Source organism: Erythrolamprus reginae, chromosome 10 (assembly GCF_031021105.1).
Source record: "Erythrolamprus reginae isolate rEryReg1 chromosome 10, rEryReg1.hap1, whole genome shotgun sequence".
Classification (NCBI taxonomy): Eukaryota; Metazoa; Chordata; class Lepidosauria; order Squamata; family Dipsadidae; genus Erythrolamprus; species Erythrolamprus reginae.
The window spans coordinates 15573530-15590018 of NC_091959.1; the positions used below are offsets into that span (position 1 = coordinate 15573530).

The 16489-nt window shown below is 39.8% G+C and overlaps 1 protein-coding gene across 4 annotated transcripts in view; it reads right to left on the reverse strand.

The window, feature by feature from the left end:
• Positions 1-16489, reverse strand: part of DENND4A (DENN domain containing 4A) — a 128883-nt gene that overhangs the window by 83667 nt on the left and 28727 nt on the right. For all 4 annotated transcript variants that reach the window (XM_070762668.1, XM_070762667.1, XM_070762665.1 and 1 more), the window contains exon 4: positions 14908-14977. In XM_070762668.1, coding sequence (XP_070618769.1) covers positions 14908-14977 — 70 coding nt within the window. The remainder of the gene's footprint in view (positions 1-14907; positions 14978-16489) is intronic.

Sequence of the window (16489 nt, forward strand, 5' to 3'; positions counted from 1 at the left end):
ATAGTTGTTGTTGTTGTTGTTATTATTATTATTATTATTATTTATTGTATTTGTATGCCGCCCCTATCCACAGACTCGGGGCGGCTAACAACAATAATAAACACAACATGTACAATCCAATAATAAAAACAACTAAAAACCCCTATTATAAAGCCAAACATACACACAAACATACCACGCGTAACTTGTAATGGCCTAGGGGGAAGGAATATCTCAACTCCCCCATGCCTGGCGGTATAAATGAGTCTTGAGTAGTTTACGAAAGACAGGGCGGGTGGGGGCAGTTTTACTCTCCGGGGGGAGTTGGTTCCAGAGGGCCGGGGCCGCCACAGAGAAGGCTCTTCCCCTGGGGCCCGCCAAACGACATTGTTTAGTCGATGGGACCCAGAGAAGGCCAACTCTATGGGACCTTATCGGTCGCTGGGATTCGTGCGGTAGCAGGCGGTTCCGGAAGTAATCTGGTCCATTGCCATATAGGGCTTTAAAGGTCATAACCAACACTTTGAATTGTGACTGGAAACTGATCAGAAGCCAATGCAAGCCACGGAGTGTTGAAGAAACGTGGGCCAATCTTGGAAGCCCCACGATGGCTCTCGCGACTGCGTTCTGCACGATCTGAAGTTTCCGAACACTTTTCAGAGGTAGCCCCACGTAGAGAGCGTTGCAGTAATCGAACCTCGAGGTGGAAGGTCAGAGGGACACTCCCACTTTAAATGCCTGATTGGTGGGATTGTAAAAATGTGTTCCAAGGGGCAAGAATAGAAGCTGAAGCTCCTAACTCCATGGGGAATTTGTCTTTCCCACGATCTTAGGAGACCCCTGTGAAATGGTTGTCTGACCCCCAAAGGGGTCCTGATCCCCCCGCGAAAAACGAGGGATTACTGTAATCATTTTAATTCATTCTGATTCAAAATTAAGATGCAATGACTAAACCAGAGCCAATTAGGCTAAGTTTGCCTAATTTCTTTCGTTTATTCATTGTTCTATAGCTGCCCTTGTCAATCCGGCTGACTCTAATTTATCTAAATTTGATTAGTTTTAACACAGGTTGTATCTTCTGTGGGTGAGTTCATTGTTGTGCCATCTCAAGACAGTTTGTTGCTTTGTGAGTCAGTGTGTTGTGCAAAATCAGATGACAGGATTAATTAATACAGTAACCTTAAAATTAACCAAGCTTCCTCTGTACAAACACAGCCACAAAAATAACACCCTACCTGTTCCACACAAGCTAGAGTTTAAGCCTGTTTCTTCTGACCACTATGAGAATGAAATGCATGAAACACTAAACAGGTAAGCTCAAATCCAACAGGTAGTCTAACTCAAAATTACTGTGCCATGAATATTCATTTGTATTTATAATATTTTAAATCAAACATGGTGTAGATGTTTGAAAACATCTTCAACTAGTGCAAATGAGGAAAATTCAATCCGATGTGGCTCAATTTCCCATTGCTTGTTTATTCACTACAGGTACTTACGACCACAATTGACTCAATGTACGCCAAAAATTAAGGCCAAAAGTTACCTTATTAAGTGGGACACTTGTTAAGTGGGGTTTGCCCCATTTTATAACTTTTCTAACCATACTTGTTAAGCAGAATCACTGCGGTTATTAAGTTAGTAACATGATTGTTAAGTGATTCATTGCAGTTGTTAAGTGAGTAACATGGTTGTTAAGTGAATTGGGCTTCCTCGTTGACTTTGCTTGTCAGAAAGTCATAGAAACATAGAAGTCTGACGGTAGAAAAAGACCTCATGGTCCATCTAGTCTGCCCTTATACTATTTTCTGTATTTTATCTTAGGATGGATATATGTTTATCCCAGGCATGTTTAAATTCAGTTACTGTGGATTTATCTACCACGTCTGCTGGAAGTTTCTTCCAAGGATCTACTACACTTTCAGTAAAATAATATTTTCTCACGTTGTTTCCTGATCTTTCCCCCAGCTAACCTCAGATTGTGCCCCCTTGTTCTTGTGTTCACTTTCCTATTAAAAACACTTCCCTCCTGGACCTTATTTAACCCTTTAACATATTTAAATGTTTTGATCATGTCCCCCCTTTTCCTTCTGTCCTCCAGACTATACAGATTGAGTTCATGAAGTCTTTCCTGATACGTTTTATGCTTAAGACCTTCCACCATTCTTGTAGCCCGTCTTTGGACCCGTTCAATTTTGTCAATATCTTTTTGTAGGTGAGGTCTCCAGAACTGAACACAGGATTCCAAATGTGGTCTCACCAGCGCTCTATATAGCGGGATCATAATCTCCCTCTTCCTGCTTGTTATACCTCTAGCTATGCAGCCAAGCATCCTACTTGAAACAATTCACCTGACACTGCAACTTGTCATAAATATGAACCAGTTGCCCCAAATTTTGATAATTTGACCACAGGGTTGCTGCACTAGTCATAAGAATGAAAAAATGGTCACAAGTTGCTTTTTTTCAGTGCCTTTGCAACTTTGAACAGTCACTAAACCAGTGTTTCTCAACCTTGGCCGTTTGAAGATGTGCGGACTTCAACTCCCAGATTTCCCCAGCCAGCAACGGCCAAGGTTGAGAAACACTGCACTAAACGAACTGTTTTAAGTCAAGAATTGCCTGCTCTCAAGGTAGCCTTTTAAATTATGTCATCTTCAGTACCAGAACAGATCTTTAGCCGAACTCACCAGGCAAAAGAAAACGTCGTATTTATCTTATTACACAAATATGCATGCTGCCTGATTCACTGGCACAGGATGCAATTAGGAGCATCCTTGCCAAATGACACTCTAGCACTTGTCTCGGCACTTCCTGTGTTGAAGGTGGTCCTAAGGCATTCTGATCCAGTCTTAAATAGTTGAGCAAAGTCAATGCCTCTGCTAAGCTACAACTGGAAGTTTAATTTAGTAATGTCATTGCCATCCATTACGTCTCATCCTGCCTTTCTGCAGTGCATCACTTCAGATGCAGAGAGACAGCAGTTATAGAAACATAGAAGACTGACGGCAGAAAAAGACCTCATGGTCTATCTAGTCTGCCCTTATACTATTTCCTGTATTTTATCTTAGGATGGATATATGTTTATCCCAGGCATGTTTAAATTCAGTTACTGGGGATTTATCTACCACGTCTGCTGGAAGTTTGTTCCAAGGATCTACTACTCTTTCAGTAAAATAATATTTTCTCATGTTGCTTTTGATCTTTCCCCCAACTAACTTCAGATTGTGTCCCCTTGTTCTTGTGTTCACTTTCCTATTAAAAACACTTCCCTCCTGGACCTTATTTAACCCTTTAATATATTTAAATGTTTTGATCATGTCCCCCCTTTTCCTTCTGTCCTCCAGACTATACAGATTGAGTTCATGAAGTCTTTCCTGATACGTTTTATGCTTAAGACCTTCCACCATTCTTGTAGCCCGTCTCTGGACCCGTTCAATTTTGTCAATATCTTTTTGTAGGTGAGGTCTCCAGAACTGAACACAGTACTCCAAATGTGGTCTCACCAGTAATGTCTCCCCTTTGGCTTTTCTGATCTAGATGGGGATATATTCAAATCTGTCATCTACAGGGTGCGTTCCAAAAGTAATTCAATTTTTAAAAAAGTAATTTATTGAACAGATTTGAACAAACCCTTAAAATTCTTCAAAGTACTGTCCTTGGGCCTCTACACATTTTTTCCAGCGACTCTGCCATGACCAGTACGCGCCCTGAAAGGCATCTTCGGGGACCTCTCGCAACGTCTTTGTCGTGGCTGATTGGATCTCTTCTATGGATGAAAAACGCGCCTTGCCACAACGCGCTACGCCTCTGCGAGTTCCTGGCAAAACACCAGGTGCCAACGCTGCCCCACCCACCCCCTATAGTCCTGATGTCATCCGAGCAGACTTCTTTTTGTTCTCAGCCCAGAAAGGAACCCATTTTTCATCCATAGAAGAGATCCAATCAGCTGTGAGGAAGACCTTGCGAGAGGTCCCTGAAGATGGCTTCCAGGGCGTGTACCAGTCATGGGTTAGGGTTAGGGTTAATCAATTTCCAGTCACAATTCAAAGTGTTGGTTATGACCTATAAAGTCCTTCCTGGCATCGGACCATAATATCTCCGGGACCGCCTTCTGCCGCAAGAATCCCAGCGACCGATTAGGTCCCACAGAGTTGGCCTTCTTCAGGTCCCGTCGACTAAACAATGTTGTTTGGCAGGTCCCAGCGGAAGAGCCTTCTCTGTGGCGGCCCCGACCCTCTGGAACCAGCTCCCCCCTGAGATTAGAACTGCCCCCACCCTCCTTGCCTTTCGTAAACTCCTTAAAACCCACCTCTGTCGTCAGGCATGGGGGAACTGATATAACTTCCCCAGGCCTATATTGTTTATGTATGGTATGTTGTGTGCATGTTTTTTTTTTAAATTATGGGGTTTTAGCTTTAATTATTAGATTTGTATTCTACATTGTTTTTCTATTAGTGTTGTGAGCCACCCCGAGTCTACGGAGAGGGGCGGCATACAAATTAATTAATTAATTAATTAAACAAACAAACTAAAAAATATGTAGAGGCTCAAGGACAGTACTTTGAAGAATTTTAAGTGTTTGTGCAAATCTGTTCAATAAATTACTTTTTTTAAAAAATTGCATTACTTTTGGAACGCACCCTGTATTCTTCGTGTGGGTTTCCAAAGACTAGTTTTTCTGATTGGTTGCATCATCTTGGCTACATTTCGGTTTCCAGAGATTCTTCTAGAGCAGGGGTGTCACAGCAGCATCATGCTGAAATGGATGTGGGCGTGGGCAGCACATGATGCATTTGGCCTGCGGGTTGGGAGTTTAACAGTCCTGTTCTAGAGGTTAAAACCAGAACCAGAGGCTCATGAGCCATGGTGAAACAGTGATCAGAATGCAGGATTACAGGCTGACTCTGTCCACTGCCAGGATTTTGACCCTGACAAGGTTGATTCAGTCTTCCATCCTTCCGAGGATGTTAAAATAAGGACCCAGGCTGCTGGGGGCCAGATGCTGACTTTGTAAACAGCTCAGATAGTGAGGTCCCCAACCTAACTCTCACCACTTCTCTTCTTACTCTCACCACTTCTCTTCTCTCTATACACTAATGACTGCATCTCAAACGATCCATCTGTTAAACTACTGAAGTTTGCAGATGAGACAACAGTGATCGGACTCATTTGAGACAATGATGAATCCGCGTACAGACGGGAAGTTGAACAACTATCCTTGTGGTGTGACCAGAACAATCTAGAACTGAACACACTCAAAACCGTAGAAATGGTGGTAGACTTTAGGAGGAACCCTTCCACCTCTCACAATACTAGACAACACAGTATCAACAGTAGAGACCTTCAAATTTCTAGGTTCTATCATATCTCAAGACCTAAAATGGTCACCTAACATCAAAAACATCATCAAAAAAGCACAACAAAGAATGTTCTTTCTGCGCCAGCTCAGGAAGCTGAATTGCCCAAGGAACTGCTGCTACAGTTCTACAGAGGAATCATTGAGTCTGTCATCTGCTGCTCTATAACTGTCTGGTTACCCAACAGGACCGACACAGACTTCAGAGGATAATCAGAACTGCAGAAAAAACAATTGCTGCCAACCTGCCTTCCATTGAGGACCCGTATACTGCACGAGTCAAAAAGAGGGCTGTGAAAATATTTACTGACCCCTCACATCCTGGACACAAACTGTTTCAACTCCTACCCTCAAAACGTCGCTACAGAGCACTGCACACCAAGACAACTAGACACAAGAACAGTTTTTTTCCGAACGCCATCACTCTACTAAACAAACAATTCCCTCAGCACTGTCAGACTTTCTACTAAATCTACACTTCTATTCTACTAGTTTTTCTCATCATTCCTATCACCCATTCCCTCCCATGTTGACTGTATCTGTAACTTGTTGCTTATATCCTAAGATTTTTATTAATATTGCTTCTTCATTGCTTATTTGACCCCTATGACAGTCATTAAGTGTTGTACCACATGATTCTTGACAAATGTATATTTTATTTTATGTACCCTGAGAGCATATGCACCAAGACAAATTATTATTATTATTATTATTATTATTATTATTATTATTATTATTATTATTATTTATTGGATTTGTATGCCGCCCCTCTCAGCAGACTCCTTTGAATTGGCCAATAAAATTCTATTCTATTCTATTCTATTCTATTCTAATGGGCAGTGAGGGGATTGCAATCGGGCCACAGGGTGCAGAAATGGCTGGTGAGCTCACAGGCACTTGCGCAAACAGTGTGCGAGTATGCACAGCAGGCACACCACTTGCACAAATGGAGTTGTGTGTGCCGCTTGTGCAGAGCCCTCTTCCGCCCTCCCTCCACCAGTCTACAAACCCAGAAATGGTGGGGAGCTCTGCTATAAAATACTATGGAATAATATATAAATCTAAGTGCCAATGCTCTCATGCAATTGGAACTATTTCTCATGAACTGGAGATACAATGCTTTATGGTTCTTTCTCATTAACTGGAGATTATGCTGAACAGCCTAAGATTGCATAAACTTTGTTGGCATCTGCATCACACCGCTGGCTTATGTTCCGTGTAATTATCCAGGACTCTTAAATGTTGTTTCTTTTAACATGTCAAGACAAATATCCTTCTGGCAAACGAAGTCTCTTTGATGTCCTCCAATTTATTTATTCCTTTTGTTTTGGAATCTGTTTAGCCTACATTCATGGCATTCAAAGGCCTAAAAAAAGCCCACCAACTCTTTCAATAAAGGAATAAAATTTTTAAAATTATTGTGCACATCACAACTGTGGCCGGAATAGATGTCATGTTCGTTTATCTCTTTGGAAGCTGATCTTTGAATAATGTATTCTAGAACATTAGCATTTCCTGCAGGCTTTCAAATCCTTGCTTATGTTATATTAATTGAGCCCATTTTCTCTTGTGGAACCAAACAGAGAGTTTGAGTTATTCACTGATGAATTGACCAATAAATGTAAAAGTAAATTCTTTAATTGTTAGTAATACACCCAAAGAGAAAAGGAGTAAAAAAATAATTTGTTTTTAAGACATTGTTGAGTTTGATTCAGGTTTCATGATTTAAGAGCTTTGTATTCGGATGTCTGTGCACTCATTTCATGGCTGCTACTTAATCTCCATTGTTTTGACTAGCATTATTTTTCACACTGCTATCATTATTCTCTTAATAACAAATGTGGGTGGTAAAATGCGCATCTATTTGGCAACCAAACAGGGCCACCCAGCTGTAAGACTGTGGCTTATGCATCTATCAGATTACTAGAAATTCAAAATAAAAAGGGGAAATGCTATTAAAATAGTCTAACAAAGAATAACATAAGAGGGAATCTTTTTGAATTTGTCGGTACATTCCGCTCTGCAAGACATTCAAAGCCTTTTCCTGGCTTTACCTCTAAGGAAGACTCTTCCCAGAAAACTACCACCGATAAGAATCGTGAAGATGTCCCCAAATACATCAGATCATACGCTGCAACATCCTCCCGGTCAACAACTACTTCAGCTTCAACAGCAACAACACAAGAGCACACAACAGATTCAAACTTAATATTAGTCGCTCCAAACTTGACTGTAAAAAAATATGACTTTAACAATCGAGTTGTCGAAGCGTGGAACTCATTACCGGACTCAATAGTGTCAACCCCCAATCCCCTACACTTCTCCATTAAACTCTCCACGATTGACCTCTCCAGGTTCCTCAGAGGCCAGTAAGGGGCATACATAAGTGCACTGATGTGCCTATCGTCCCCTGTCCAATTCTCTTTCCTTACCTTTTATCTTATATATTCTCTCCTCTATATATATTCTCTTCCTATCCACTTCTCTTCTTTTTTACTTCCTATCTTTATATATATTACCTAATGTCTATTATCTCTCATATGTATTGTATATTGGACAAAGAATAAATAAATAAATAAATAAAATAAAATAAATAATAAATCTTGCTGGAAATGCAAGAAGGAAATTGGCACTTACTACCACACCTGGTGGACCTGTACGAAAGCTAGAAACAAAGAGACATAGAAAATTGATGGCAGAAAAAGACCTCATGGTCCATCTAGTCTGCCCTTATACTATTTCCTGTATTTTATCTTAGGATGGATATATGTTTATCCCAGGCGTGTTTAAATTCAGTTACTGTGGATTTACCAACCACGTCTGCTGGAAGTTTGTTCCAAACATCTACTACTCTTTCAGTAAAATAATATTTTCTCACGCTGCTGCTGATTTTTTCCCCAACTAACCTCCGATTGTGTCCCCTTGTTCTTGTGTTCACTTTCCTATTAAAAACACTTCTCTCCTGAACCTTATTTAACCCTTTAACATATTTAAATGTTTCGATCATGTCCCCCCTTTCCCTTCTGTCCTTCAGACTATACAGATTGAGTTCATTAAGTCTTTCCTGATATGTTTTATGCTTAAGACCTTCTACCATTTTTGTAGCGCGTCTTTGGACCCGTTCAATTTTATCAATATCTTTTTGTAGGTGAGGTCTCCAGAACTGAATACAGTATTCCAAATGTGGTCTCACCTCCGCTCTATACAGCGGGATCACAATCCCCCTCTTCCTACTTGTTATACCTCTAGCTATGCAGCCAAGGATTCTACCCGCTTTCCCTACCACCTGACCGCACTGTTCACCCATTTGAGACTGTCAGAAATCACGACCCCTAAATCCTTCTCTTCTGAAGTTTTTGCTACCACAGAACTGCCAATACAATACTCAGTTTGAGGATTCCTTTTCCCCAAGCGCATTATTTTACATTTGGAAACATTAAACTGCAGCTTCCATTGCTTTGACTACTTATCTAGTAAAGCTAAATAATTTGCCATATTACAGACGCCTCCAGGAATATCAACCCTATTGCACACTTTAGAGTCATTGGCAAATAGGCAAACTCATTGGCAAATAGGCAAACTAAAGCTAAAAAATATTGGAATTTATCATAGGGAACTGGATAAAAAAATAACTCAAAAAGATATTGCTTGCAATATTCCTGCTAGGGATCACTGACTCAAGACTCGAAAAAGATATATACTACCTTATCATATACATTCTGACAGCAACCAGAATTACATATGTGCAATTCTGGAGAAACACAGAAATCACCAAAGAAGATATAATTAGAAAAATAATGGACTGTGCTGAGCTGAACAAATTAATGAAACAATTAAAGGAAGAAGAATCAGAATACTATAAAATATGGAACAAATTTTATGACTGATTGAGAGTGAAAAGGAATAAATAAAATAAGACGTATAACTGCTAACCCCAAATAACACCAGAAAATATTAATTAGAAATAACTATAGCAATGTACTGTACATATATATATATATATATATATATATATATATATATATATATTACAAGGCAGAAGCTGCCAGATCGAATCCCAGTAAGGAAGGGTGTGGCTAGCTGATGAGGCCAGAACAAGGCCGAAATGGTACCATCCTAGTCTCCCTTAATTTTAAAATTTCAGCTAAAAACATTTGATACACACACACACACACACACACACACACATATACAGTACATTGCTATAGTTATTTCTAATTAATATTTAATAATTAATTTTATATATATAGTTTGTCGGCTATAAATATATTAACTGCCTTGCAGTGGTCCTGGGTTGGACCTAGAGGCAAAAAGGAGCTGTGACGTTCCTTAAATATACCAGGGTGATCCGACATAAGAAAAACATATATATATATATATATATATATATATATATATATATATATATATATATATATATATATAATATATTATATATTATATATTATATATTATATATATGGCAAATTATATATATATATATATATATGGCAAAATATGGCAAATTAAATTTGTAGATTCCTGGATTAGATTAAGATTAATGTTAGACCTCGCATGACCAAGGTCCCTTCCAACCTTATCATTCTATGTTCTGTATCTTTTTCAATGCTATTCTTTTTTTTTTAAGTATCTTTTAAAAAATATTTTTGTTTATTTCCTATTGCAGTTCACTGCCTCAAATAGTTGACTGGCCCAAAAGGTGGGATATCAATGGAATATATCAAAATAGCAATTAAATAAAATCCTTGGAGAATGCAGTCAATGGAATTTTGGATGCTGCTCTGTCTCCAAATCCATGCCATGTATCTCTGTCATGTGAATCGGTTTTCTCTTAGTATCATAGGAACTGCGGTTGCATTATTTCATTATCCGAAACACTTTGAGAAGCCAGTTGACAAATTCCATGTCCTAAATTCAGGCAGCAGTTTTTAAATACTGGTTGTATCAGATAGCACGGCTACTTTTACGATGCTCCTAACTTTTCCCATGAGTTCAACTCTGCAACTTCAACTGTTGAGCACAGTCATAAAATTCAGTTTGATATTTTGCTCTGTGGGTTACATACTATACTTAAGTCTCTGAAGTATTTTCAACAGACTTGTCCAGGCAGGCTCCGTAGGAAAAAAAAAATAGGTCTATTTCTGTGCCTGGCTGTTTGTACTTGTATTCCTCCAGAGTTTCACAATTAAGTTTTCTTTTGTTTTCTTTCAAACTCAAGAACAGCTAAGAAGACACTGTAATATCACTACTAGAATTCCCTTGTACGTATAGCGGGACAAGAGTGGCTATTTGGGACTGCCTACATCTAAACCTAAACTAGTATATGGAATACTCCTTACAGTTCTGGGTCACCACAATACAAAGAAGATTCTGAGACCCTAAAAAGACTGCAGAGAAGAGCAACAAAGATCATGAGGGGTCTAGAGGCTAAACAGTATAATGGACTATTGGGGAATTAGATAGATTCATTCATTCATTCATTCATTCATTCATTCATTTATTAGATTTGTGTGCCGCCCCTCACCGAAGACTCAGGGTGGCTAACAACAATAAAAAAGACAATGTAAACAAATCTAATATTAAAAATAATCTAAAAAACCCCAATTTAAAGAACCAATCATACATACAAGCATACCATGTATAAATTCTATAAGCCTAGGGGGATCTAACCTAATAAAGAGAAGGGTGACTTGACAGCACCAATATTTGAGCCATTTTATTTGTGAGCTTGGGCCTGCCACACTCTATACCAGTGGTTCTCAACCTGGGGGTCGAGACTCCTTTGAGGCTCGAACGACCGTTTCACAGGAGTCGCCTAAGTCTATGGGAAAAGACAAATTTCACATGGTGTTAGGAACTAAAGTTTCTATTCTGGCGCCTTGGAACATGTTTTTACAATCCGACCAATCAGGTGTTTACAGTGGGGGTGTCCCTCCTGACCAGGGGTCCCCAAACCTTTTACACAGGGGGCCAGTTCACTGTCCCTCAGACTGTTGGAGGGCCGGACTATAAAAAAAACCTATGAACAAATCCCTATGCACACTGCACATACCTTATTTAAAGTAAAAAACAAAATAGGAACAAATACAATATTTAAAATAAAGAAGTAATAAGTAATAAAGTAATTAATAATTAAATAATAAAGTAATTTATACTTCTTTATTAACAAGTAAATTTAAACTTAAATCAACAAACTCCATTTCTCCTTCCTTCCTTCCTCTCCACTTCTCTCTTCCCTCTTCCTTTTCTTTCATTTGTTTCATTTTCCTCTCCCTCGTTCTTTCCCTCCATCATTTTCTCATTTTTCTCTTTCTCTCTCTCTCTCTCTCTTTCCATCTCTCCCTCTTCCTTTCTCTCTCCCTCTCTATCTCTCCCTCTTTCTTTTTTTCTCTCTGTCCCTCTCTTTCTCTTTCTTTCTGTCTCTCTTCTCTCTTTCTCTCCCTCAATCTCTTTCTAACTCTCCCTCTTTGAATCTCTCACACTTTCTCTCTCTCCCCCTCTCTCTATTTCTCCCTTTCTATCTCTCCTCTTCATTTCTCTCTCCCTCTCTATTTCTCCCTCTTTCTCTCTCATTATATCGATCGGTAAAATCTCGTGTGCTGCTGCGGGCCGGTTAAAAGACCTCAGCGGGCCACATCGGCCCGCAGGCCATAGTTTGGGGACCGCTGCTCCTGACCTTTCTGACAATCAGCTTAAAGCTCTGTTGGGAGAATTGGTGCTAGACTTATGGTTGGGGGTCACCACAACATGAGGAACTGTATTAAGGGGTGGCGGCATTAGGAAAATTGAGAACCACTGCTCTATACTATTCTATTATGCATTTTCTATTGTGGGAAAATGAGAGGGGGGATAGTATGGGGTTCTTAGTATGTAGCCATAATAAATTCCTTCTAGAAAGAAACCAGTACCCCTCGGACTGAGAACTGACCATGGCAATATTGGAGAGAATGAATGAGAGGGAAGCAGGTGAACGGGTAGCAGAGCTACACAACAAAGGGACCCCAGAACTCAATGACGCTGATGAGTTCGTTCGCCTGATGCAGGTCAGATTTAATAATGTGGACCAACAAGTGGAAACCAAGGCGCAGATCCAAGGGCTGAGACAGGCAAGCCACCTCGCTAAGGAGTTAGTGTGGCAGTTCCAGAGGGCAGCAGGAAAATTGTCCATGCTTCTCTTGGTACACACGTTTAAGATGGCCCTAGACCCAGAATTAAGGAAATCCTGCAGTATTTGCGAGGTGCCGAACCAAAGCCAAAACTGGTACACCACTGCCATCATCCTGAACCACGAGACCCGGCCCCCACAAAAAACCCCAGCCGAACTACCGGCCAGGAGGCCTTTGGGCCACCGATCCGAAACAAAGCCATCAGCACTCCCTCCCTCCCAAGCAACGAGAGAAGTAAAGTGCTATCGGTGTGGCCAGCATGGGCACTGTTCTGTTCACGGCTTCAGATAAATTCCAATTCCCGGAAAATCATTTCTTAGTAATAAAATTCACTATTTCACTCAAGCAGGATACATGAATGCAACGCATAGTTTAAAAGTAACACAGAAGCAGAAATCTACCTCATCAAAACCAGGTTCGACTCTGGGTTTAGGAAGACTTTTGCTAACCCAGAAACCCAGCACTATTTCACAATAGTGAAAATTATCAATCCAGTCACAGTCCAGCTGGAGTTACCCAGACTATTGGGAAAAATCCATCCTGCATTTCATTGCAGTTTATTAAAACTAGAGATTGGGTCAAATTTTAAAACCACAAACCCAATCACCCCTTCCGCTGGTAGTTTTACAAGGGGAAACTCATTACAAAGTGAAGAAGATTTTAGACTCATAGAAACATAGAAGACTGGCGGCAGAAAAAGACCTCATGGTCCATCTAGTCTGCCCTTATACTATTTCCTGTATTTTATCTTAGGATGAATATACTGTATGTTTACCCCCTTTCCCTTCTATCCTCCAGACTAAACAGATTGAGTTCATGAAGTTTTTCCTGATACGTTTTATGCTTAAGACCTTCCACCATTCTTGTAACCCGTCTTTGGACCCGTTCAATTTTGTCAATATCTTTTTGTAGGTGAGGTCTCCAGAACTGAACACAGTATTCCAAATGGGGTCTCACCAGCGCTTTATACAGCAGGATCACAATCTCCCACTGTATGTATGCAAGCTAGCACACACACACACACACACACACACACCCTTTGGCACACAATCCAAAAAAGTTTTGCCATCACTGACCTAGGAGGTTAACCTCTTTTTCAAAGCACCTGAAAGCAGGACAAGAAGCAATGGAGGGAAACCCATCAAGGAGAGAAACAACCTAGAAATAAAGATAAATTTCCTGACAGTGAGAACAGTTAAGCAGTAGAACAGCTTGCCTTCAGAAGTTGTGGGTGCTCCATTGCTGGATGCTTTTAAGAAGAGACTGAACAGCCACTTTTCTGGAATGATATAAGGTCTCCTGCTTGAGCAGGGAATTGGACCAGAAGACTGTACTAAATATTGTAATTGATCCCTAAACATTCTGGAGTCCTACAAAAAGATATTGACAAAATTGAATGGGTCCAAAGATGGGCTACAAGAATGGTGGAAGGTCTTAAGCATAAAACCTATCAGGAAAGACTTAATGAGCTCAATCTGTATAGTCTGGAGAACAGAAGGAAAAGGGGGGACATGATCGTAACATTTAAATATGTTAAAGGATTAAATAAGGTTCAGGAGGTTCAGGAGGGAAGTGTTTGTAATAGGAAAGTGAACACAAGAACAAGGGGACACAATCTGAAGTTAGTTGGGGGAAAGATCAGAAGCAACTTGAGAAAATATTATTTTACTGAAAGAGTAGTAGATGCTTGGAACAAACTTCCAGCAGACGTGGTTGGTAAATCCACAGTAACTGAATTTAAACAGGCCTGGGATAAACATATATCCATCCTAAGATAAAATACAGAAAATAGTATAAGGGCAGACTAGATGCACCAGGTATTTTTGTGCTATGTTTCTATGTTTCTATGCATGTGCCCATGCCCCTTTCCTCACCCCTACGCATGTGCATTCCCCAGCACTGCCCTCCGCGCATGTGTAAAAAGTCTTTTTGAATCCTGGTAAGTGAAAAAAAAATGTCCAAACAGGCAAACGGGAAGTTCGGGAAAACCTACTTCCAATTTCCTTTAGTCCTGTTTTTTGCACTCCAGTGCTTCAGGAAGCTTCCCTGAACCCTCCATAATGCAAACAACAACACAACGGCAAACTGAAAGTGTATTTTCCCAAACTTCTGGTTTGTCTGTTGTGGGATTTATTTTTTTTGCCTCCGGAGGGCAAAACGGCCTTTCCCAAGCCAAAAATCAGCTGACCAGTGTACACATGTGCACTGGAGCTGAAACATGGCAAAGTTTTGTGTGCCCTCCAATGTAGCTCTGTGTGCCAGCTGTGGCACATGTGCCATAGGTTCGCCATCACGGTTGACATGTAATCCATAAACCGCCATCACGGTTGACATGTAATCCATAAAGCCCTAATATGCAATCCCAGACCCAGACACCTTTTTGAAATAAATTTACCATGCTTACCTGCTTTGTATGATATGGTGTTTGTTTTTGCCACAGATTTCTTATAACACAAGTAGGCTGATAATCCCCACTGTGGAAACATAACATTGGAAAGGGCAAATTAGCCATCTACACCATGTAGAAACACAATTTTTTATTCTAGGTAATGTAGAAACAAAATGTTGGGTGATAAAGTATGAAACAAATTTGATAACACAAGCTATGTCGACTAAACAATGTTGTCGGGCAGGACTCAGGGGAAGAGCCTTGTCTGTGGCGGCCCCGACTCTCTGGAACCAATTCCCTCCAGATATCAGAGTTGCCCCCACCCTCCTTGCCTTTCGCAAGCTCCTTAAAACCCACCTCTGTCATCAGGCATGGGGGAATTGAAATTTTCCCTTCCCCCCTAGGCTTATAGAATTTATACATGGTATGTTTGTATGTATGATTGGTTCTTTAAACTGGGTTTTTTTAGATTATTTTTAATCTTAGATTTGTTTGCATTGTCTTTTTTATTGTTGTGAGCCGCCCCGAGTCTTCGGAGAGGGGCGGCATACAAATCTAATAAATAATAAATAATAATAATAATATGTTCCATAAAATGTTGCTCCTTTAAACCAACTTTTAAAATTACAAATGGAAAGTGCTCAACAATCATATGAAATAGCTTATTTTTTCATATAGGTAAAAGATAGCAACCCTTTCTTCTTCTTCTTCTTTATTGGATTCATGCTGATTTAAACCTTTTGGGGCAATGTTTAGTTCTCCTAACTTGCAATTACTCGCTCTAGGATCCCCTTTCAGCAAATAATATTATGCAATTTGATGGTTTCTGTGCAGTATTAGCTTATTTCTGCTGCTAGCAACATGTCTATACAAACAAAAAACATTCACAGTATCCCACTAAACGTTGCCATATATCTAAATTCCAGCACAGACAAGAAGTAAAGGGGAAAGGGCTACCAACAAGCATTTTGGACAGAGACATTTTGGAAGGCAAAATGTATGTTTTCATGTAGGTATTATGCGCATGATAAAATGTACATTTGACTTAGCAGTCAGAGTTAAATTATAAACTAGCTAAGTAAATCGAGAACAGGCAAAGAACAAAATTTCCATTAACTGCAAAGTTAATTCACTGCCATTCACTTTAGTGAATATGACATTCTAAACATGTAAAAAAAAATCATGAAGAGGTATACAGTATTCATAATCAGCCACTTATACTCAACAAATTTTATCTGGGTTCCTCCAATTCTAACATCTCACGAACTGATACCACTGTTTCGTTTTTTAAAGAGCTGCTTTCTAAATAAGCCTTTCTCGGTATTGTGCTTTCGATCAAGTGTGTGAAAGAGAGATGCTAGATGACTGGCTTCTTTTCAATCATCTAAAACAGCCTACAGACAGTCCTTGACAAGTGAGCCCAAAATTTCCATCAATAAGCAAAACATCTGCTTATGATACAAACTTTTGTTTTGCATCATTTTACAACCTCTCTTGCCACAGTTGTTGAGTGAATTGCTGCAAATATTAAATTTCTGTATTTCGAAATGCAGAGTATTAGGGGAATCCTAGCCATAACAGAAACTTTGAAATAATA